This window comes from Hylobates moloch, unplaced genomic scaffold, assembly GCF_009828535.3.
Source record: "Hylobates moloch isolate HMO894 unplaced genomic scaffold, HMol_V3 SCAFFOLD_1, whole genome shotgun sequence".
NCBI classification, from domain to species: Eukaryota; Metazoa; Chordata; class Mammalia; order Primates; family Hylobatidae; genus Hylobates; species Hylobates moloch.
The window spans coordinates 120,806,376-120,830,179 of NW_026652276.1; the positions used below are offsets into that span (position 1 = coordinate 120,806,376).

The following is a 23,804-nucleotide window of genomic DNA, read 5'->3' on the forward strand; positions in this document are numbered from 1 at the left end:
GAACAATGAGAACTCATGGACACAGGAAGGGGAACATCACACTCCGGGGACTGTTGTGGGGTGGGGGGAGGGGGGAGGGACAGCATTAGGAGATACACCTAATGCTAAATGACGAGTTAATGGGTGCAGGAAATCAACATGGCACGTGGATACATATGTAACAAACCTGCACATTCTGCACATGTACCCTAAAACCCTAAAGTATAATAAAAAAAAAAAAAATCACTCACTAAAAAAAAAAAAAAAAAAAAAAAAAAAAAACAGGAATAGAAGGGACATAACTTAAGGTATTAAAAGCCATCTATGACAAACCCACAGCCAATATTATACTGAATGGGGACAAGCTGAAAGCATTTCCCCTGAGAACTGGAACAAGACAAGGATGCGCACTTTCACCTCTTCTATTCAACATAGTACTGGAAGTCCTAGCCAGAGCAATCACACAGGAGAAAAAAATAAAGAGCATCCAAATTGGTAAAGAGAAAGTCAGACTGTTGCTGTTTGCTGATGATATGATTGTATACATAGAAAACCCTAAAGACTCATCCAAAAAACTCCTAGAACTAGTAAATAAATTCAGCAAGGTTTCAGGACACAAAATTAATGTACACAAATCAGTAGCTCTGCTATACACCAAGAGCAACCAAATGAAGAATCAAATCAAGAGCTCAACCCCTTTTACAATAGCTGCAAAAAAAAAAAAAAAAAAAAATAGGAATATACCTAAACAAGGAGGTGAAAGACCTCTACAAGGAAAAGTAAAAAACACTGCTGAAAGAAATCATAGATGACACAAACAAATGGAAACACATCCCATGCTCATGGATGGGTAGAATCAATATTGTGAAAATGACCATACTGCCAAAAGCAATCTACAATTTCAGTGGAATTCCCATCAAAATACCACCATCATTCTTCACAGAACTAGAAAAAAAAATCCTAAAATTCATATGGAACCAAAAATAAGCCCACATAGCCAAAGCAATTACTAAGCAAAAAGAACAAACCTGGAGGCATCACATTACCTAACTTCAAACCATACTGTAAGGCCATAGTCACCAAAACAGAATGGTACTTGTATAAAAATAGGCACATACACGAATGGAACAGAATCAATAACCCAGAAATAAAGCCAAATACTCACAGCCAACTGATCTTTGACAAAGCAAACAAAAAAACATAAAGATGGGAAAGGACATCATATTCAACAAATGGTGCAGGGATAATTAGCAAGCCACATGTTGAAGAATGAAACTGGATCCTCATCTCTCACCTTATATGAAAATCAACTCAAGGTGCATCAGAGACTTAAATCTAAGACCTGAAACCATAATGATTCTAGAAGATAACATCGGAAAAACCCTTCTAAACATTGGCTTAGGCAAAGACTTCATGACCAAGAACCAAAAAGCAAATGCAACAAAAACAAAGATAAACAGATGGGACTTAATTAAACTAAAAAGCTTCTGTACAGCCAAATAAGCAATCAGCAGAGTTAACAGCCAACCCACAGAGTAGGAGAAAATCTTCACAATCTATACATCTGACAAAAGACTAAGATCCAGAATCTACAAAGAACTCAAACAAATCAGCAGGAAAGAAACAAAAAATACCGTCAAAAAGTGGGCTAATGACATGAATAGACAATTCTCAAAAGAAGACAGACAAATGACTAACAAGCATATGAAAAAATGCTCAACATCACTAATGATCAGGGAAATGCAAATTAAAACACAATGTGGTACCACTTCACTCCTGCAAGAATGGCCATAATCAAAAAATCAAAATAATAGATGTTGGCATGGATGTGGTAAAAAGGGAACACTTTTACGCTGTTGGTGGGAATGTAAACTAGTACAACCACTATAGAAAACAGTGTGGAGATTCCTTAAAGTACTAAAAGTAGATCTACCGTTTGATCCAGCAATCCCACTACTAGGTATCTACCCAGAGGAAAAAAAGTCATTATATGAAAAAGATATTTACACACACGTTTATAGCAGCATAATTTGCAATTGCAAAAATATGAAACCAGTCCAAATGCCTATCAATCAACAAGTGGATAAAGAATATATATGTATACACCATGTATATATATATATATATATATATATATATACACCATGAAACACTATTCAGCCACAAAAAGGAACTAAATAAATAATGGCATTTGCAGCAACCTGGATGGAACTGGAGACTATTATTCTAAGTGAAGTAACTCAGGAATGAAAAACCAAGCATTCTTATGTTCTCACTCATAATTGTAAGTTAAGCTATTAGGACACAAAGGCATAAGAATGATACAATGAATTTTAAGAATGATACAATAACTTTTGGGGACTTGGGGAGAAAGGTTGGGAGGGGAGTGAGGGATAAAAGACTACACATTGGTACTGTGTACACTGCTTGGGTGAGGTGCACCAAAATCTCAGAAATCACCACTAAAGAACTTATTCATGTAACCAAACACCACCTGTTCCCCAAAAACCTATTGAAATAAAAAATAAAATTTAAAAATGAGACATTACTGTAGAGAAAGTATAGAAAAATGTTTCATTACTGATAAGAGCATTCTCTTCTAATAGAATGTAAGAATTAATTAAAATACTTTTACAAATGAATTCTATTTATTTTAGCAAGTGATTATAAAAAAAAAGATTGTCAAATGTTAGTTCTTTCCAAATTAATTTATAAATGCAACATAAAGTCAATTAAAATTCCAGTGGGAAATCCTTTACAGTTTTTTCTCTACATCCACAAAATAGTGTTTAATCGATTTTTATTTGCCATATTCATTGCTACAAAACTAGTGTCGAGGACATATAACCTCTCTTAAAAATAAATATCTCTGTGGATCAGAAACGGAACAGAAAGCTGGAGGTCACTTCTCAACCTGTTGGCTGGTGGGTGCTGGGTTGAAATTCGTAAAGACAGCTGTGAATTTGACTACTCATCAAGTTGCAATGAGTTTGCTGTAGTGGGAAAAAAGAAAGATAGATGCCTGGGGCCTTGTAGCACAGTACTGAAAACAGAATGGGATATGAGGACATCCATATTAGGAGGCACAGCACAGGACTGGTGTGTGGAGAAAGAATCACCAGAAACTGGCTATGAAATTAAAGGTCTAAGATTTTACTTTGTGATATTGAGCCCAGTTTGCTGTTAGGGTAAACCTGATAGCACACAAATCAAAGAGCAAATTGAGCACAGAGAGGTTTAGAGCAGGGGATTTCTTCTTGCAGTAGAAAAAAACATCGTTAACATTAGTCCTGATCAGAGCAGGGGAAAAGGGAAGACACACTACCACACAGATGCGGAAAGGGGTGTGAAGGCACCATGCCCTGAATGTTCCCAACCAAGCACACAGTTTAGAAGGAGGTGAAGAATCAGGTGCCCTGTGAAACAGGAGTGAAAGGGCCCAGGTAAGAGTGACATACAGGAGTGTATGAGTGTATGCTACCCACAGAGCCTGTAGGGGTCATCTGGCCTCAGGCAGCCTCTCAGTGTGCAGGGCGCCCAAGGACCTCACATATGTTAAAGCAAGGGGAATAAACATCTTGCCTACTACCCTACAGACCGCTTTCTTGGTTTTTAATGTGTTCACGGCTCCCACCCTGAAGGAGTCATGACCACCTGAAAGAGGAAGTCTGGGTGGTAAAAAGAGGGAAACCATCTGGCCACTTAGGCTGACGGGAACATTTGAAGCTTTACCCAGAGGAGAATAAAGAAGAACCACCCCTTGACCATTTCCTGCTCCCCTGAGTTCCATCTGCAGAGAGGAGCTGGGTACTTCCAATCCACTCTGATACCTCCCAGGGAGGTCTGCCTTTGGCTGCTCTGTGATAAGACCTCCAAGGCCCTTTACTCCAGCTGGGAGTACTGAGCTCAGTTTATTCATATTTGGAAACTTTTCCCCACATCAGAGAAGTGCTAATTGGAAGGTAAATTTGGAGGAAAATGATGTTTTCAAATTTTATTCCACAGGACTGAAGGAATGCTGGGGGTTCTCTGGGCTTGTTATCTCTTTAAGCAGCAAAAATGATGAAATCTGTATCTTACCCCATGGGAGTCCTGATGATAGCATGTCCTGCAGTTGGAGAAACTTCACCATTCAGCATTTTGAAAGTCGTGCTCTTCCCAGCCCCATTCACCCCCAGAAGTCCAAAGCACTAAGAGGAAACAAAGTTAAGTAAAGCACATTCAATCAAACAAGCTAAATAAATAGAACAAGTTAAATAAAATCAAAATTATATTAGAAACAGCACCTGCTTTTAGCTAACTTTGAGTTGACTTTGTTGGTTTGTGTTATTTATGGAGTTTTAAAATGACAATATTATATAAAACACTGTATAGATTACAAAGTCCTCTCAAAATCATCATGGCACTTGAATGGTATAAGAATTTCAGCAGTAATTTACAGACAATAAATTCATGTGTGGAAAACTCAAGAGGATAAGAAGTAAATGCCAACTACCCCCAAATTATGCAGAGATAATATAATATTCTTTGGAAGTCACGTCATTATAATTCTTATTCTCCTAATTTCATTTTTGTATATTTTAAAGTATTTTCTTAAAAGATTTCATCTTCTACTGTATATACATATGTGTGTGTGTGTGTATGTGTATGTGTGTGTGTAGTGCTCACAGCTTTCTTATATACCTTCTTTTTCCATTGAAGAGCCTGTAAATTCCTGCAAATTCACTCCTAACTCAGAGTCTAGGCTAATCTTGATATTAATTAAAAGAGAACCTCTCTTTCTATATTCTGACGCTGAGCATAGAGTCAACTCAGTTCTTGATCCAATCTCGCCTTACAGCCAACATGAAAAATGGCCTCCTTGCTGTCTTTTTACACTTTGTCTCTATCATGTGCCTCAGCATATACTGTGCCTGAGAGTCCACCTTGGTGACAGTGTCTCTCTGGTTCTGTCAATCTCCTTCCAAGACGGCTGTTTTCTGATGACTAGGAGCTGTGATCTATGGATACAAACTGGCTTCCTGGCTTCTCAAATCTTGGAAAGTGACTGCTTCTGGATTTTCTGCCACCAAGCCCCACCTAACCATCACCTAACCCTATTTTGGACCTCTGGATTTCACAACTCCCCTGAGTTGCCATCTGCTTCAACTACCATGTTTTCCCCACTTTCCCTGCATCTCTCCCACCATCTGCAATATGAGTCTGTCTCCCTCCAGGCCTACCCTGTCCATGTTCCAGGGTACACCACCATCAGGCTTTCCAAATTCTACCAATGCTTTTAGGCTTAGCTATAAACCACCTTTAAAGCTCTCCCCACATACCCTGTCCTCCCACCTTTCCTTCCCTGCCCGCCCAGCCACCCTCTCTGGACTGACAGCATTGAAGACAATACCACTCATGCACCTTTCAGTTCTTTGTAGAAAGTACTTGAATATATACAAAAATGAAATTGGGAGGATAACAATTATTATGATGCTGTGACTTCCAAAAAATATTATATTATTATATCACTGTCCCTGCCTTGGGACAATGCTTATGCTCCCATGTAACATAGTATATGCTTATGATATTTTGTTTCCTAACTGATTATTAATTTCTAGATGGAGAAGGACATATAGTCAATGATAGTTCAGGCAATGATGAACTGCATATACAATGGTCATCTTACAAGATGACAATACCATATTTTAACTGTACCTTGTCTATGTTTAGATACACAAATACTTGCAATTGTGTTACAATTGCTTACAGTATTCAGCACATGCTGTAGATTTGTAGCCAAGGAGGAATGGGCTTACGATATAGCCTAGGTGTGTCATAAGCTATACCATGTAGGTTTGTGAAAGTATATTATATAATGAAATCACCTAATGACACATTTCTCAGATGATGTCCCCATTGTTAAACAACACAGGACTGTATCTTAGTTATTTCTGTATTTTCCACAGACTTTTGCATAGCACTCTCCATCTAGGTAATTAAACTGTAATACTTAAAAGAGCTTAAGATAATAAAATCCAACTTTAAATGGGGCATCTTGGATCATTTAAGATACCTTACGCATCATTCTATCAATGTTTTACAAGTTTCTCTCTTAGCCCTGTTGGGACTCAGAAAATAATACCCCAAAGTGAAGGCCCCAAAGGCAGCCTCAGAATCAAAAGTTTTACTCTGACCTTCTCCTGCCCTGCTGTCTCTGGCCTCTCTGTCTCCCCTGAGGCTGTTCATAGAAACTAGAACCTCTTTTCCCCAAAGTCACCATAAAACCAAAAATATTACCCTAACTTCTCCCCTTTTACATATTTTTCAGTACAAAAATTAGCCCTAAAGAAGTTATCTGTCCTACCTTGTTTGACTGTAGGTCATAAGACAGACCTGCATTCCAGAGAGGGTCCTGCCCCACACCCAGAAGGAAGAAACAGAAAACCAAACACCGCACATTCTCACTTCTAAGTGGGAGCTGAACAATGAGAACACGTGGACACAGGGAGGGGAACAACACACACAGGGGCCTGTCAGGGGGATGGTGGGAGGGAGAGCATCAGGATAAATAGCTAATGCATGTGGGGTTTAATACCTAGGTGATGGGTTCAGAGGTGCGGCAAACCACCACAGCACACGTTTACAACTATGTAACAAACCCGCACATTCTGCAAATGTATCCCAGAACTTAAAATAAAATTTTTAAAAATAAAAATAAAACATCATAAACATATAGATAATAACTCAAAAAAAAAGCGCATCTAGACAGAGAGGCCTTGCTGGGCTTCCCTCTCAGTCTAATAGCATTAATTGGGTCATACTCTTTCTGTCCAACCATATTTCTACATGGCTGTCCGTACTTGGTTGAACCTAAGCATAAAAATAGACAGTTTCCCTGTATCTTTGGGTCTTCATTCTGAAGGCTCTCGTATCACGTAAAACTATAATCGAATAAATTCATATGCCTTTTTCCTGTTAATCTGCCTTTTGTCAGTTGATTTTCAGTGAACCTTGGCCCCCCCACGCTCCTTTGACTCAAACTACTATGGAGAGGTACCGGCAAAACTATAATAATCATGATTTTTGAAGCAAAGATACAAAAAATAGTTCAATAAGATGGGTAAGATCGCATAGCCAGTCTTAGAGCAGAAGCTAACAACTACTAAAAAAAAAAATACTTTCTTAACATTTTGTCCTAATCTGCCAGAAATCATAGTTCAGAGAGTAATAATATGCCTGCATTACTTCAGATTGATCTCTCAGCTTCTCTTTACCTCAGAATACACACATCTGAGACACCTACTGTCAGATCACAAGTAGAACGTAGATACCAATCAGATAACAATATAACCTATTTTGAATTTCTCAGGAGCTGGGAACAATATGAATGCAAGGTGCTCTTTTATTTTTAACAGTTAATTGAAGCCAATCACTTCCAGAACTGATTTCCCTTTACACATTAAGCACAAATCAGGAACAATTTATATGGCTTCTGTCAGTTCTGATTAAACATTATAACTAGAATTAATGTCTTACCTGTGGAAAAAACTGCCTGAGCTATTGCTATGGTGGATGAGTGTTCTTTACCTTTTCTGAGTAGCATTTTGCCAGATTGGCTTAATTGGACACTTAGAGTACTGATGTCCCAGTAAGAGATAAAAGTGGTTCCTTAATTAGATTCAAAAAAATATTTGCTCAACAAAAAGCTATCCCATAGCCCAAGTCATAATTAAAATTATGCAATGACATGAAATTTTTAAAATTATAAAACAAAATAAATCCTATCAATCAGCCAAGTTTTTACTATGAAATAGTCAACAGACCCTCTATTTGGTTCTGCTCCTACTGATTTTGTAGGAATTTCTAAAATCTGAAGGCTATTTTTGGCTCTGATTTCAAATATTCTGAGAATAACACAAGCAGATCAGCAACTAGAGTTGTACAGGTTCACAACAGAAGAAGATTAAAAATAGAAGCTTCATTACCTCTCCTTTTGGTATGCCCAAACTAATATCTTGCACAGCAATAATATTCTGGAAAAAGCGTCGATAATGTTTACTAAGGTTGTATAACACAAGAATGTCTCCATTGGTCCTTCCTTCAAACACCCTCTTTTCCTCTTTTTCAACATCTGTATCCTTAGAAGATTTGACTGTGCCTTGGAGAGTAGAATGACCCCTGGGAGGATGAAATCAGAGTGAACTCACACCTGGCAAATGATACCGGAATAGTCTAGAAGAGGCAAAAAGGTCAGAGATTTGTAAAAAATGGAAGATACCGCCTTCGGACTTCTGCGAAATCAGCTTTGTCCAGAGCACCCCAGTTCTGCCATCCTGATTATCAGGCAAGAATCCATTTTTTTATTGTCTGACATAAATGAAATATACATGTTCCTAAAAGATACTGAAATGGATTGGCACTAAACTAGAGCTAGTTTTTAATTTTATGAATAAAGTCATGCCAGACTTTCGTACTAAATGTTAAAATAACTTATCACAAAATTATTATAAGGCATTTACTTATTAAGTGCTTTTTACTAAACAAGTCATTTAATAATATAGGTTGTATATAAAAGTACTCAAACATTATAAGTTTATAGTATATATTGAATCACATAAAAGGATTATATAACCAGCACTTTGCACAATACTTTGCAAAAAGTATTCAGTAAGTATCTATCAGAGGAATGCAAACTTAATTTTCAACTCTTATTTTCTCTAAATCTGAGCTGCTCACTTTTTAATCTTCTTTCTAATTTGCAATCTGACACATTTGACTTTCCAATAAATTTCAATTTCCCCTGTAAACTATAATATGCCAACATTTTAATTATTATATTTAATCATTTAAAATATATTTAATGATTATATTTTAATGATAATGACTGAGTTAGTATCATAACCAACATCAATTACCTGGCTTTGACAGTGTAAATTGCCATGTAATATATTATTATATTATCACTGGGAGATGCTGGGTGTAAGGTACATAGCAATGTTCGATAATAATTTTACAACTTCTTCTGATTATTAAACTATTTCAAAATAAAAAAAGGTATTAAAAATAAAATCCAATATCCATGGCAAGCTCCCAGTATCCCTGGCAACTTTTCTTTATTATTTGTCCACACCTGAAATCATCATTTGACAATATATAATTTATTCTACACAGAACATAGACGATGAGAAAAATATAGCTAGATACTCAGAATTCTATCTTATATGACCTCATTTATATAACATTCAAAGGCATGAAAAATGAGTCAATAAAAATAAAAATAAGGATTGCAGTTACCTAGGGTGCAGCTATTGATGGAGAAGTTTATGAGAGGCCATCTGAAGTGTTGGTAGTATTCAGTTTATTAGTGAGAGGGGGTTACATCAATGTGTTCAATTCGTGAAAATTCATTGAATTTTACACTTTTCTGCTTGAGTGTTATTTCCCTCTCCCAGATGAAGGTGTGTTTATTGACCTTTCACCCTGTCCTGGACTTTCAGAAGTCTCCCCACTCCAACAGGAAGTTGTGCCACCTGTATTCCCTCCTGCCTGGCAGAGCAGTATTCACAATAACCCACATCAGCTTGCTCATTCTCTCCTCAGGAGGATTACCTGGGAAGCTTTATGAACAGCTCCTGGGTCTCATACCCAGAGCTTCTCATTGCAGAGTTCTAGGGAGCAGCCCAGGTGTGCACATTCATTTAAATCTCCTCAAGTCATTCTGGTTGGTGGAGACAATTGACTGAGGTTACTTCTGGTCCACCCACTCACAACAATCCAGGGTCCTAATACAGGAATCCAACTATGCCCAGAAATGTGCCACTTAGTTATCCTCTAACTGAAAATGACTAACAAATGATCCCTACATTAAATAGGAAGGATTCAGATGGGATCTAGGTATAGCAGAACTTTCCAGATATGCAGCATATCTCATATCTGAACAGTGTGGCTGTTCCAACCCAGCCAGCACCTAGGGTACAGAGAACAAAAGTGCAACTCTAGGCAGGAGACAAAATAGGCAGGAACTAGGGCTCAGGTCCTAATGGAAACCTGAATTCATGGCAAACAACCCAAGGCCAGCAGCAGGACAGTGGGACAGCTGGACAGGAGTCAGCGCAGGTTAGGGAAGGACAGCAAGGAAGTGGGATCTCAGCACTCATGTCCAGCAGTGGGTGCAGGTGACAGGGGCCCTGCTCAGGCTGGGAAGGCAGGAGCTATCCATTCCCAGTTGCACAGGGCATGGTCTCCCTATTTTCTTCCAAGATTCAATTATGAGTAGCATATCGATACTGTAAACCAACATAGATGTGCCCTAATAGAGAAAGAGGGCATAACAGAAACACTGAGAAGGCATCAGCCCAGCCCCAGAGGCAGGGCAATAAACATCCCTGTGGAGATGGGAGGGGGATCACAGACACCTTCACTGAGCAGAAGGCACCACACTTGAGGGGGGGCCTTGCTAAGAACCTTGGGCTTTACCTTTCAAACAATGATTAGTGGCTTAGTTAAATCTGGGTTTTAAAAGCTGATTGACTGGGTCATGCAGTCATTATGACAGTTATCCATAAAATGGTAGTAGGCAACTAGTATCTAAATTCACTTAAATTTCTATGCTCTGTAACCTTCATATAGAGAAAAAAATTGACTCTTTACTGTGGATAACAAGGACATTATTCTAAAATACAATTCAACTTATACTTACAACTCTAGAAAGTAAAGGTAATACAGATTTTTCTCTTTAAAGAAAAATCTTTTGATATTATAGGAAAATGGAGTACTCTGAAATCTGCCAAGGGGGATCCTACATTACGGTTTTTTAAAATAGACTAAACTAGTAAGGGACATCAGAGAACAAATTATGTTTAAAAGGCACTCTGCATTTTACTCCAGGTTCAGTCAGCTATTGGAAATCTGCAGACTCCAGGGTGGTGTGGCCAATTCAAAAGCACATTGGGATTTATACTCAAAACGGTGTCTACTTTACTTCATTAAAAGGGGTTATGTAACAAAATATGTCAGGAAATGGCTGAAAGGAAAAATAATTCTATGAAAGGATCACCATAAATTATTAATCACGTGTCTTTATAATCCTTAATAGATTTTCTAGTGACATGGTCTTAATTGGTAATTTCTCCAAAAAGGATCCCTCCCTCGAGTAGAGGTCAGAGGGAAATACATAGCCCTTGGAAAGAGCAGGCCAATAAATTTAGGTCACTTGGGTATGGAGGAGAAGCCATAGCATTGTGGACCCTACATAGTAAAGCACATTGCTTCCTTATGTAGTTCAAATGTTGTATCTGACAATATTTCAGATATCCTTTCAAGGCCACATTAAATCCTGTTTATAGTAGTAGGAATGCATGTGTGTGCATGTGCATGCATGCATGTGTATAAGCCACATTATATATCTACATGTCTACACATGCCCTGTGCTACTGACTTTCAACTTCACCTGACAAAGATCAGAGTACAGCAGCATAAGCGACAAGATCCAGCAAAGGACACATAGACATCTGTACTGAATTTTCCTATCTTCCTGCTCCCAGAGTTCTTGGCATTTAGTCGTAAAAATAATGTTATGGTATTAACCAAATTTACCTTAGCTGCTTCAAAGTAACAGAGAAATTCAGCAATTTCAAAGTGAAAATATGTCCTCACTCATAGGTGGGAACTGAACAATGAGAACACTTGGACACAGGAAGGGGAACATCACACACCGCGGCCTGTTGTGGTGTGGGGGGAGTGGGGATGGGGGAGGGATAGCATTCGGAGATATATCTAATGTAAATGACGAGTTAATGGGTGCAGCACACCAACACGGCACATGTATACATATGTAACAAACCTGCACGTTGTGCACATGTACCCTAGAACTTAAAGTATAATAAAAAAAATTTAAAAAAAGAAAATATGCTGAGACAAACAATTGGAAAGATTATCTCACAGTTTGTCACCTTATCTTTTGAAAATTTCCTTCCTGGTGTGGGTGACTCACACCAATCAATGTTTAAAAAATAATAAAATCTTAATGCATTAGAACTATGTATAATGCTGATCAGATACAATTTTTACTTTACAACCTCCAGGATGAATTTTTCTCTTCCTCTCTTTTTGCAGGAGTAAGTGCAGCTCGAGGATGAGCCCTTTGGAACCCACCTTGGCCATCGCAGAAGGTCCCAGTGTAGCAGAACCCTCAAGAGGAGAAGTACTGTGCCCTGCGTGGCCAGTTGCACAAAGATCCAGCCCAGAAAGTTCATCTCAAAGGGACTCACATAGGAATCAATGCCGAAGTTGTGGGTCAGGTCATATTTGATCTGATTATAGCAGAGTTCTATCAGTCCTTGACCAAGGCAGAATTGAGGAAAAATAGTAAAGACCCACTTGAGGACATCATAGACATTCTGTAAATTCTGTACAGTGAAAAAAAGAAAAAAATCCAATTAAAAGCTATTCCCCTTTTCATAACATATACCAATAACTTCTTTTTCTCCTTGGTTAGCTCTGTGTTCCAGGTCTTCCCTATCCCAACTACTCACTGATCTTCTCAGACAGCCATCAAAACAAAGATATTTTGTTTAGAGATATTAGATCTACTGGTATTTGCCTTTCAAGGTTTTCCTTGCTTGAGAACAGTGATGATTTTTACATCTAATTTTAAGGAAATCACAATGATCTCTACACAAGTATGAACAAAGGTGTTAGCAATATATGAACACTGAGTTAACAAATAATCCATACATATAAGGTGGATGCAGCTGCACAAACTCACAGAATAACAATCCATAAGTGTTCGATTTAGGATTATGTGAAAATGATAATTATACAAAGAAATAAGTTAGAAAACATGAGTTTTTGCTCCCCCACATCCCCCTCCCTCCAACAGGAAGCCTCACCAGTGGGAAAGACAGATGTTCCAGATCTTGTGTTTGAACTCAAAATGTGTCATCATATAAACTGTGATTTGGTAACAATGAAAATGATTACATTAACACTATAGTTTGTAAACACAGTAGTTAATAATGGTTACACTAGATATTCAGACTTATCGTTCACCACTGTGGAAGATAGTGTGGCAATTCCTCAAAGATCTAGAACCAGAAATATGATTTGACCCAGCAATTTCATTACTGGGTATAAACCCAAAGGAATATAAATCATTCTATTCCAAAGATACATGGACGCATATGTTCACTGCAGCACTATTCACAAGAGCAAAGACATGGAATCAACCCAAATGTCCATCAATGATAGACTGGATAGATGGAAACACCACAGATTACAATGCAGCCATAAAAAAGGAAGGAGATCATGTCCTTTGCAGGGACATGGATGGAGCAAGAAGCCATTATCCTCAGAAAACTAATGCAGGAACAGAAAACCAAACACTGCATATTCCCACTTATAAGTGGGAGCTGAACAATGAGAACGCATGAACACAAGGACAGGAACAACACACACTGGGGCCTGTTGGGGGATGGGGTGGGGGAGGGAGAGCATTACAAAAAATAGCTAATGCATGCTGGGCTTAATACCTAGGTGATGGGTTGAGAAGTGCAGCAAACCACCATGGCACACATTTATCTATGGAACAAACCTACACACCCTGCACATGTACCCTAGAACTTAAAATATTTTTATTTTTTTAAAAAAAGACTAATCTGAGAATCTAGTCACCTTTCTTGGTTTCTTTCATTAATTCTATAAGAATTAATGCTACAAAGCTCCATAACCTACGAATGGAAATTTGAAATTATTTGAAATAAACATTTGAATAATGTTGCTTCCTAAGCAAATAATATCAAAATAAAGAGCAAAGGAAAAGAAAGACCCAAACAAAAGCAATAAGCTGCTTTTAATTACTTGTTACCAATTGATTTAGATCCATTTTTTGGCAAACACCTCATTGCCTGTTGATTTTTTTTTTAACAAGTAAGCAATGCTGTTTATAATTAAAGGTAACAATGCCTTTCCACTTGCCACACTGGTAGAACCTCATGAGTGGAAAGGTTCCTGGTCAGCTTCCTCTTTGGATATGGACAATTCTTCTTCCTTTTTCTTTTGGAGGTAAATCTCACTTCTGTGACTCCACTCCCCAGGGCAGCTCTCTGCTTTCAAGTTCCTCACTAATACAATTATCTACTGTGAGTCTCTTTTCAGTTTCACGATGGTTCATGATTGACATCCTGATAGTTCATGTCATGCTAGAGATCCGATGAGGGAGGAGGGAAATTGTACCCTATCTCTACTGATTTCAATTTTCTCCTCAAGCTAAAGCCAATTAATGGTTCTGCAAGTTTTCTCTTTAAAGTGTAGACATATTAATATAAATCAGTGTCAATAATAAATCTGTAAAAATCACCAAAATAGATTACCATCACTGAATGCATAATAGATGTTTACAGAGTTTACTGCTTCTATCCAAATATGAAACACAGTAATAAAAATTAATGTTAGCTATCATTGGCAAATCTACTAAGTCTCTGAAAGTCCAGCCATGAGGAAGTAGACTCGTCTCAATTAAATAGGCATCAGTCCCTGTTTGATTTGAAATGAGAACTGCAGCACATGCTTCAAAACTAGGAGCTCAGTACCTTTTCCAGGTCATTTTCTCAGCCCCTGAGCTGGCCAAACATTTGGGAACTACTGAGGAATCAGACTCCATATAAGCAGCAGGGAATCAGGAGAGAATAGTGTGGTCAGAGCTGAGAAATGAAAACAGAATGAAAAGGATTGCAATAAGGGGGCAGAGAAAAGTGCAAAATCTGAAGTCCGTATCTCCAGGTAGCACCAGGGATGCTGAGGGGCCGAAAGATGTATTAAAGCAGAGGCAAAGACCCAGGCAGGCCTCACTAAGGGAGGAGACAGGAGTGAAAGGAATGTGGCAGAATGAATGGGTTCACCTTGACCTAGACACCTGCTGGAGACGACACTTAAGAAATGACTTGCTAATCGGAACGGCCTTATTGGAGATTGGCGTTGACCTCACAAGGAGAAGTTCTTCCTGAGCACGGGCCTCATGCTCAGGAAAGCCCTTGGCTGCCACACTTGGAAAACAGCAAAATTAAATTTGTTCCAGAAATCCCAGAGAAGAGGGTAGAATCCCCACAGATCATCATTCAGACATGCTGCATCCTGAGAGCATGGTCAGCTGTGTTGTGTGGCCCATTCTATCTTGTAGTGTCTGACCCCAACGATGGTGAACATTGAGAGGGCATGTTTCAACGACTCACTCTCCCACCATTCATCAGTAATTCATCAACAAATAGTTTCTGATGAAAATGCTAGGGATATGGCAGTGAACATCTTCATGGTTCTACCCGCAAGAATGGAGTGGCCGAAACGGCACATTTTTTCATCAATTGTTGCTAAGCCTAGGCATGGCTTTTATAATGGCAATGTGTTTTTTGTTGATTAGAATCCATTTATCTTTCTGGAGTTTAAAGACAGTGGATACTAATGCATTTCCATTGAATTCCAGTTGGAAAAGCAACAAAAGAGGCATGAGTTAACACTGTCTTTGCACTAGAGGTGCAGAAGTGTAGAGGTGATGCTACAAAGCTACTGACCTTAGCTTTGGAGATGATGGCTAGCAACCGTGGCATGATGGTTATGAGCATGGTACAAAGGCCAAAGATGAAGTTTAGTGAGACATAGGAAATGAAAGCCACGTCCGAACTGGAAAAGATTCTGGACATCAGGTACATCCATGGAAGAGTTGCATATCTGAAAAGTAAAGTGAAAAGTAATGTTTGTTTTACTGTAACATTTACAGTCATTTTATCTATGGCAGATACATTCTAAGACCTTGGGGTGAATCCCTGAAAATGCAGATATTACTGAATCCTATATACACTATGTTTTTCCCCATACATACAACCTATGATAAGGTTTGATTTATAAATTAGGCACAGTGAGAGATTAAGAACAATGACAAGTATAAAATACAACAATTACAGCAATATGCCAGCGTGCCTACTCTAGCACTTTGGGGCCATCTAGTAAAACAAAGGTCCCTTGAACACAAGCACTGCCATGCTGCGACAGTCAATTTGGTAACTCACTGACTCCCAGGTCCAAAGTGAGGATATGCAGGACAAAGGAGAAATTCACGTCCCTGATGGGATAGAGCAAGACAGTACAAGATTTCATCATGCTACTCAGAACATTGTGCCCTTTAAAACTGATGAATTGTTTATTTCTGGAATTTTCCATTTAATATCTTGAGACCACAGTTGACTGTGGGTAACTGAATTCTCTGAAAGCAAAAATGCAGATAAGGGGACAGCCATAAGACTGAATTATAGATGCAATTTTATTGGCCCAGCAATTTTTCCTCACTTGGTGAACAGAAATGAACTTTACATAATACATTCCACAGTATTTTTCAAAGACAACACACTTCCTGGGGCTTCAGAGGACTCTGCAATGCAATAGAAAGAACACTGGATGGGGTCACAACACATGGGTTGTACGTGGGCCTGAACTCGTTGGCTCTGTGGCCTAGAGAAAGTCGGCTTTCTCCAACTTCTGTTCTCCAAAAGGAGCTTCTTTGCTTTGCTTCTCATCAGGAAGGCAGGAATAATACTTACTCGTTATATTGAGAATCAAAAGATATCAAGAATATAAAAAGCTGCAGAGCTATGTAAAAAAAATAAGGCCTAAAAATAAAAACTGAAAGCCTCCTTCCAGCATCCACTGCACAGGGGTACCATCTGTAACTCCTCAGTGTGCCCTAATCTTCCTTTAGTCTCCAGCAACCCAGGAGACAGCACTGGAACTGTCATCTTACAGGCAGAACAATGGGGATTTGCAGAGTTCAGACACTTGATTGAGCTTTGCAGGTGATAAGTAGGTGAAGCTGAACATGGGATTCATTTCCATGCGGCCCCAAAGCTGGGGAGTAAGAAGCATTGCTAAACATTGAACCCTAGAAGCAGTCCCCACATGTGTCAGATGACATCAGGATCTAAGATACCACCCAAATGTCCCTAAAAGGAAAACATCTCATTTTCTTCATTCTGTCTCCTCAATTCTAGAGCCAGGTTTCACTCATGGCAACTTCCCTCATCTCCTTCCTGAAATAATACCACTGCACCCAACAATGGAAGTACACTTTGAATGATGGTTCCTAATATCAGCAGAGAAGTCACTGATTTTGAATCACAACTTTCCCAAAAGATTCTCATATATCCGGAGCTCCAACAAGTTCTCTGCTCACTCAAGGTAAATGTATCACTGTTTTCTTATGGTGAATAATTGGCTTAACCTGAAACATTTCAGTGCCTGCGAAATGTCTAGGTTTTCCTAATATGTTAACAAGTTCTGAAAAATATGACTTCGAAATGATATATGAGATGCCAGGCCCTCAAGTTAACTCTTAGTCTAGTATGCACCCCCTTTCATATGACATCCATGATACTGGAATGCTTTCCTGGGTTAAAAGATACATTCTCATAGTTCATAAGATATATATGATATATAAAATCATATAGTGTTTTAGACACTCTACTCGATAGCAATCTGCCTCAAAATGTGGCCATGAAGACAATTATTTCAAACCACACAATGGAGGCAAGAGCTGTTCTAAAACAGTTGCTACATAAGACAATCAACTAATTAAATCAAAATAATTACCAGAGAGATAAGTCACGACTTCTTAGGGCTGTACATTGTCAACACCTCTGCCTGAAATAAACTACCACAGAGAGAATTCAAACCCCAACACATATTCACCCACACCACACACCTACCCTCTTTCCTTTACTGTCCCTTCTGAGACAAAAATCAAGTGCTACACTCCGTCATGCGACTGTTTTGAGAATCAGATGAAATCATAGAATTGCAAGTATTTTTGCAACAGAAACATAAGCAGTAGTAGAATTTTGTGAGCCAAATTTTGGGGCAGCTGTAATTGCTATAAAATTCATTCTAAGAGTGAATGAAAACTCTCTCCAACTTATAACTACTGATTCAAACTCTATATTCTGGAACAACACGTGACAAATTGCTTTTCTTTTCCATGTGACAGTCCTTTAAATAGCTGAGGATAGACATGTTATTCTGCTTAAACCTCCACTACAAAAGACTGGGTCTTTCTCTGATCCTTTAACAACACGATATTCAACCAGCTCTCTCTGTTAAATTTTGCACTGGGGGACTTAGGGGAATTTAGGTAAGGCCACCTCACAGAGAACATGATGTGGTTGGCCTGGCACAACACACAGCAAGATTATCATCTGCTTTGATCAGCATCTCCACATCCAACAATACAATCTAAGGATGCAGCAGCCTCCCTGTCTTGCTGTGGAGCCTGCATACCTGATCTGCACTTGAGTGACTAATTACCACCTCAACATTAGGCTCTACTTCCTTTGAGATGGTTCAGGATCTATATTTAGTTACTTATTACATAAGGTTTCCATGCCAGGTTATGTCATTTAAATATTTGACAAGTAGATCAAAGCATTATTTAAGAAAAACAAAGAATCAGAGACATGGTCCTAAATGAAGCCACACGAGAGTTCCTATTGCTAGATGAATGAAGAGTATTCCAGTGTGGTTTTCAACTGACTATGATTCCATCAATTTTTTTACTACATTTTCATTAGTTATCTTTTAAATACTTGGCTCAAATTAACATATTAGCAGCTCCAGTCTCCTTTTTTATAAGAAAAAAATGAAATTGGCTTATACAGCATAATTTATTTTTGTGTGAAAATTACAATGAATTTCAATAATCTCCAGGCTTTTATTAAAATATAGTATCATTTTAATGATTTTAAAATTTGCTAGAGACTGGCCTACTGTTCACAACATCACGGAATTTATGGGGCAAGAAAATTCCCCTTTTGAAAATCGGCCACTTCCCCATGCTTTGTGGATTTCCCAAGACACCAAACAGGATTCGGCAATCTCATCTTTTAGCACTAAATATACATCAAATGCATTCTTAAGGTTTCAATTTTTATGTAAGTTAGGCTCTGTTTTCCTTCATTCATTTTAGGTGTTACTTCCCTCTTTCGGATGCTAATTCTCCCTGACTCTCCCTTTTATAGTTTAAATAACAAATTGTCCTTGATAGAAAGAAGAAAAACAATAAAACTGCTATTGGGCATGTTTGTCTTGTTATCTCTTAAAAGAATCAATTTGTGTATACCATCCCTCATCCCTTCAGATTCCTGCCTTTAAGCAGCCATTTAATGCCTGGACGTGCTCTTAGTTTTCAGCTCGGGATTCAGCTTTCCTGAGTTTGCCCTTGGGCTCCCTGTACCCACAGGTCCTTAGAGGGACAGCAGGTGTGAGCCAATTCGGCTATCCTCACCCAGAGATTGCCAGGCACACAGGAGACAGCGGTTCCCCAGACCGGGTCTCTCACTGCCCCTCCTATTACAGTGGGGGGGGGGGGGGTCACCAGTTCCACTGGCTGTGCTCCAATGAAGAAAGAGCTAACTTCTAAATCTGCATCCCCATGGGGATGTCACCCAGTGACCCTGATCAACTTCCCTTGGGGGCTCTTCCTCCCTGGGATTAGCCATGATCATAAACACAGTCTGAGTTATCTTTGACATCTTTCCAGTCCCTGCAACCTAAGAATTCTTAACCAAAAGTGTGTAACCTCTATTGCCTATGATTGTGCTTCAACAGACCTGTGAATCTCCAGAAATTCTTTGAAAAATGTGGTAGTTATGTATGCGAAGAGAATTCTTAGTTTAATTCAAATTCTTAAAGGGTTTCACAATCAAAACAACATTAATAAAAATTTCTAAAAGCATGTTTTCAAGGCTTTCTAACCATTTCATCTCAGTTTTAACTCAGTTTTTGAGATATACTCTCCTAAAATTCAAAAATAATTTTATAGCAAAGTCTATTTTACTTGAAATAGAGGGAGACATGACAACACTATCCATTCAATTGGATCAATAAACTGAAATCAAACTGTGTTCTTAGAGCTGGGTACATACACATATAGATCTTTATACACAAGTCCATAAATTTCTAGCTAAATATAATAAATATATGTCTACTATAAGCATGTTTTATAGCTTAGGATATTACATCTTCTAAAGAGTAAAATAATTCTAAAGAGTAACAATAATGGCTAAAATTAATTTAATGGGAACTTTGTACCTGTCATTGTCCATGACATTCATATAAACTATTTAATTTAATCTTTATAGCAAAAGACATGAAGCTTTACAAAGAAAAAACTGAGGATTAGACAGAATAATTAGTATTACCAAAGCCACAGAATTGGGGTTAGTGAGTAGTAATATCAATGTTCCCCCAAAAGTTTGTCTGTCTTGTTTCTCTCTCTTAATCTCTCACTCCCTCTCTCTCTTAGTCTCTCTTTCCCTCTCTCTGTTAATCTCTCTCTCCCTGTCTATCTTTCTCTCTCTTATCTACATACTTCCATCCATCCATCCACCCACCTATACAATCATCTAGTAATGGTATATATTTGTTTAAGTAAAACTCTGTCTCTAATTAGATGTTTTGAATAATTCTAGGGCACTTATACAAATACAAACTGTAAAAATCATTTTATTTGTAATCCTTTTAAATATGAGCAAGCTGTTTTATCTTTTAAAATAGCCTTGAATTATAATAAATTAGTATGATAATGATTTTCCCTACTAAGCATCTCTTACGTAGTTAGCCTGTATATAAGCATCGTGCATGACAAATAAGAAGACACATATATCCTGATACCAGATAGATATAATTTTGAGGCCACTAGCAATGATCCTGACTAGCATGCATAAATCACTAATTCATAAAATGACTTTTCTCCATTTGCTATTTTTTCATCTGAAAAAAAGTGATAGAAATTAGACAAAACATTTTCAAACTAGTAATATTACAGGAGAGGAGAAAAAATGCCAGACAGCTTGCTGAGAGAACCTCCACAAATGCAATCTCCGAGCTAACTGGATTATGTATTTGAGCCCCTGATTAATGCCAAAGCGAGAATAATAGAGAATCCATTTCCGGCTGCACAAGTTTGTCAAACAGCTCAAGGGCCTGTCTGAGACAGGGCAGTACTGTCTTCATCATGACCGGGTCAGCCCTTCCCTCCTCCACAGGGCATTCATCATCCTGCCCAGGCTTGTTTGCTCCGTGTCCCTTGCAGAAGCAACATAATTGCTTCAAAAGAGAGGAAATCATGAAGTCGACAGCAGGTTCAAAGCCATCCTGAGGGTTTTCTCTTTCAGAAAACAAACCGTAATTCTGCAGCAGCGTTTCTCATCACATACCCGAAAAGTGACAGCAGGAGGGCCGTGGCTGCCAAGTTCTCGCGGAAAGTAAAAGCTGTTAACTGGAAGGCGACAATAACAGCAACACACAGGCAGACGGAAACCAAGTAAAAGAGCTGAGAAGATAAAAAGAAATAAGGAAGAGCTGTTACAGCAGATGGTCATATTTATTATCATCTACTTACCCTGAAGTTTCCTTTCAACTTCACAAATATATTTCCTATTTTGCACATTAGGAGTTCTGTAGCCATGGAATTAGTCCTGGAAAGTTGCTTGTTTTAATCTGAGTTGTATCCCCCCAAAATTTATACATTGAACCCCCAGTATTTCAAGATGTGACTGTATTTGGAGACAGGACTTTGAACAAGTGATTAAGGTAAAATGAAGTCAATTCGGTGAGTCCTCATCCAACACGACTGGTGTCTCTAGAGGAAATCAGGATGCAGTCACTCTCAGAGGGCTGATATGTGAGGACACAGGGAGAGGATGGCTGTCCACAAGCCAAGGAGAGAAGCCTCAGAAGGAACCAACCCTGCCAACACCTTGATCTCAGACTTCCAGCTTCCAGGACAATGAGAGAATCAAGTTTCCAGGGTGAAGCCACCCAGCCTGTGGTATTTTGTTATGGTGGCCTGAGGTGACTACTACTGTCATGCATACCCATCTCCTTTGAGGAGGGTCAAGGAATCCAATCAGCTTTCATGAAACACAGCCTCCTCCCACACACGTAGAACCAAGGACAGACTCCTCGCACTACCTCCCTATCCAGCCTCATCGTAAGGTGCTCCCTGCAGGCCAACAACAGCCATGGCTTTCCTTCAGGCTCTCACACACCTGGCTCCTTCTTCTCTTAGAGCCTCAAGCTGCAGAGCTCTTCCTGCATGTCATCCATGGGGAGGGCCCCTTCTTACCTCACAGATCTCAGCTAAAGTTTCACTGTCTTCTTTGACCTTCACATTTGAAGTCATCCTCCACCCCATCATTCTCTTTCATTCTTTCAATAGACCCAGTCATGGGCCAACTGTATCTTGCACATTTATTTATTTGTTTGTTTACTTGCTTGTTTTCTGCTTCCTCTCATAAGAATCTCTTTGAGGGGAGCAATCTTCTCTGCTTCATGCATGGCTTTATGCCCAACACCATTTGGGGGGCTATGATCGAATAACATAGACCAAGTATCTTATAAACCACAAAACTTTATTGCTCACAGTCTGGAGGCTGGAAAGACCAGAATCAAGGTGCTGGCAGATTCAGTGTCTGGTGAGGGCCAGCTTCCAGGTTCAGACTGTGACTTCTCACTGTGTCCTCACATAGAGCTCTCTGAGGCCTCTTTTACAAGGGCATTAATCCCATTCAGGAGGGCTCCACTCTCAGAAACTAATTATCTCTCCAAGATCCCACCTCCAAATACCATCATACTGGGGATTAGGTGTCAACACATGAATTTTGGGGGGACATAATCATTTAGTCTATAGCAACCTTGGACCCACCTTGACCCACAACAGATCCTCAAAATATTTATTAAATCAGTGATTGAATAGAATAAGCAGAGAATGACTGGATGAAGATGGAAAACCATCCAACCAAGAAGCAAAAACCCTCCCCGTCCTTAATCCCCAAGGTCAAACATCACAGAGTAAAGAAGAGCCAGACTGAGTGGGAGGCATAAAGAGATAATAAACTAAGGGTGCTGAAAAGAAAGAAGATCCTGGGGTTTTGGAGACTTTGAAAGCCCCATGGTGTCCTAGAAGCATAGCCCCCTGTGTGTTGTGATTCTCTCTTGCCACACACTTCTTCCCTTTTCTCTGGGAAAGTTGTGGCCCTTAGACACTGTTAAATGACAGATGGAAGAGAGTCGAGTAGCCAGCAGCAGTGTGTAGCACTGGGAACAAAACTGGACCAGAAGACAAAGGCTGTCACCGAGAAGCTGTCTCCATACCAACTAGATGTAAAATCTTGGACAAGTCACTTCCACTTGCCTGCCTTCAAGTGTCCCTCAATAAAGATAAGGGTTTAAAGACCCAGAATTTGTCAATCTGGGTTAAGATTCATAAATCACCTTGAGTACCTAGTAAAACACAGACCTCCAAGTCCCCCCAGTCCTATTGAATAGAATCTTGAAGGATAGGCCCTTGGGAATCCTTACTGTTACCAAATGTCCCAGGTGATATCTATCACCAGGCAGGTTCAGGGAAACCTCTGATTAAATTAAATGAACTCCTGAAATGTTAGGTAACTTAGGTGTGACCCCGATAAACTGTACTTTCAAAACAAAACAAAAATCCAAGTTACACCATCAAAAGAAAATAAATTAGCTAAATTTTAAGCCAGCTCAAAGAAATAAACCTTACAGGAAAACGACATGTTAATATGCGGAAATTTGTGCATGGTGTAGCACAGCTCAGACAGCACCTAGTGCATGGAAGGTGCTCAGTAAATGGTAGCCCTCTGGTCTTCCAATGACTTATGTATTATTTTCTGTATCACAAGATGAAACATATGTATGAGGGCAAGGATATCACTTTCCTACAAAATAAAGACAGCTCCACCAGAGAACAATGACAGCAGATATTGACCACTAAGAACAACTTA

General features: G+C 38.9%; 1 protein-coding gene across 1 annotated transcript in view; it reads right to left on the minus strand.

Annotated features, from left to right (window-relative positions):
* Window positions 1-23,804, minus strand: part of ABCA13 (ATP binding cassette subfamily A member 13) — a 509,835-nt gene that overhangs the window by 122,342 nt on the left and 363,689 nt on the right. The window contains exons 51-55 of the mRNA XM_032758123.2: window positions 21,213-21,328; window positions 15,525-15,681; window positions 12,115-12,368; window positions 7,947-8,139; window positions 4,060-4,169 (exon numbers count right to left, since the gene is read on the minus strand). Of these exons, the coding sequence (XP_032614014.1) occupies window positions 4,060-4,169; window positions 7,947-8,139; window positions 12,115-12,368; window positions 15,525-15,681; window positions 21,213-21,328 (830 nt within the window). The remainder of the gene's footprint in view (window positions 1-4,059; window positions 4,170-7,946; window positions 8,140-12,114; window positions 12,369-15,524; window positions 15,682-21,212; window positions 21,329-23,804) is intronic.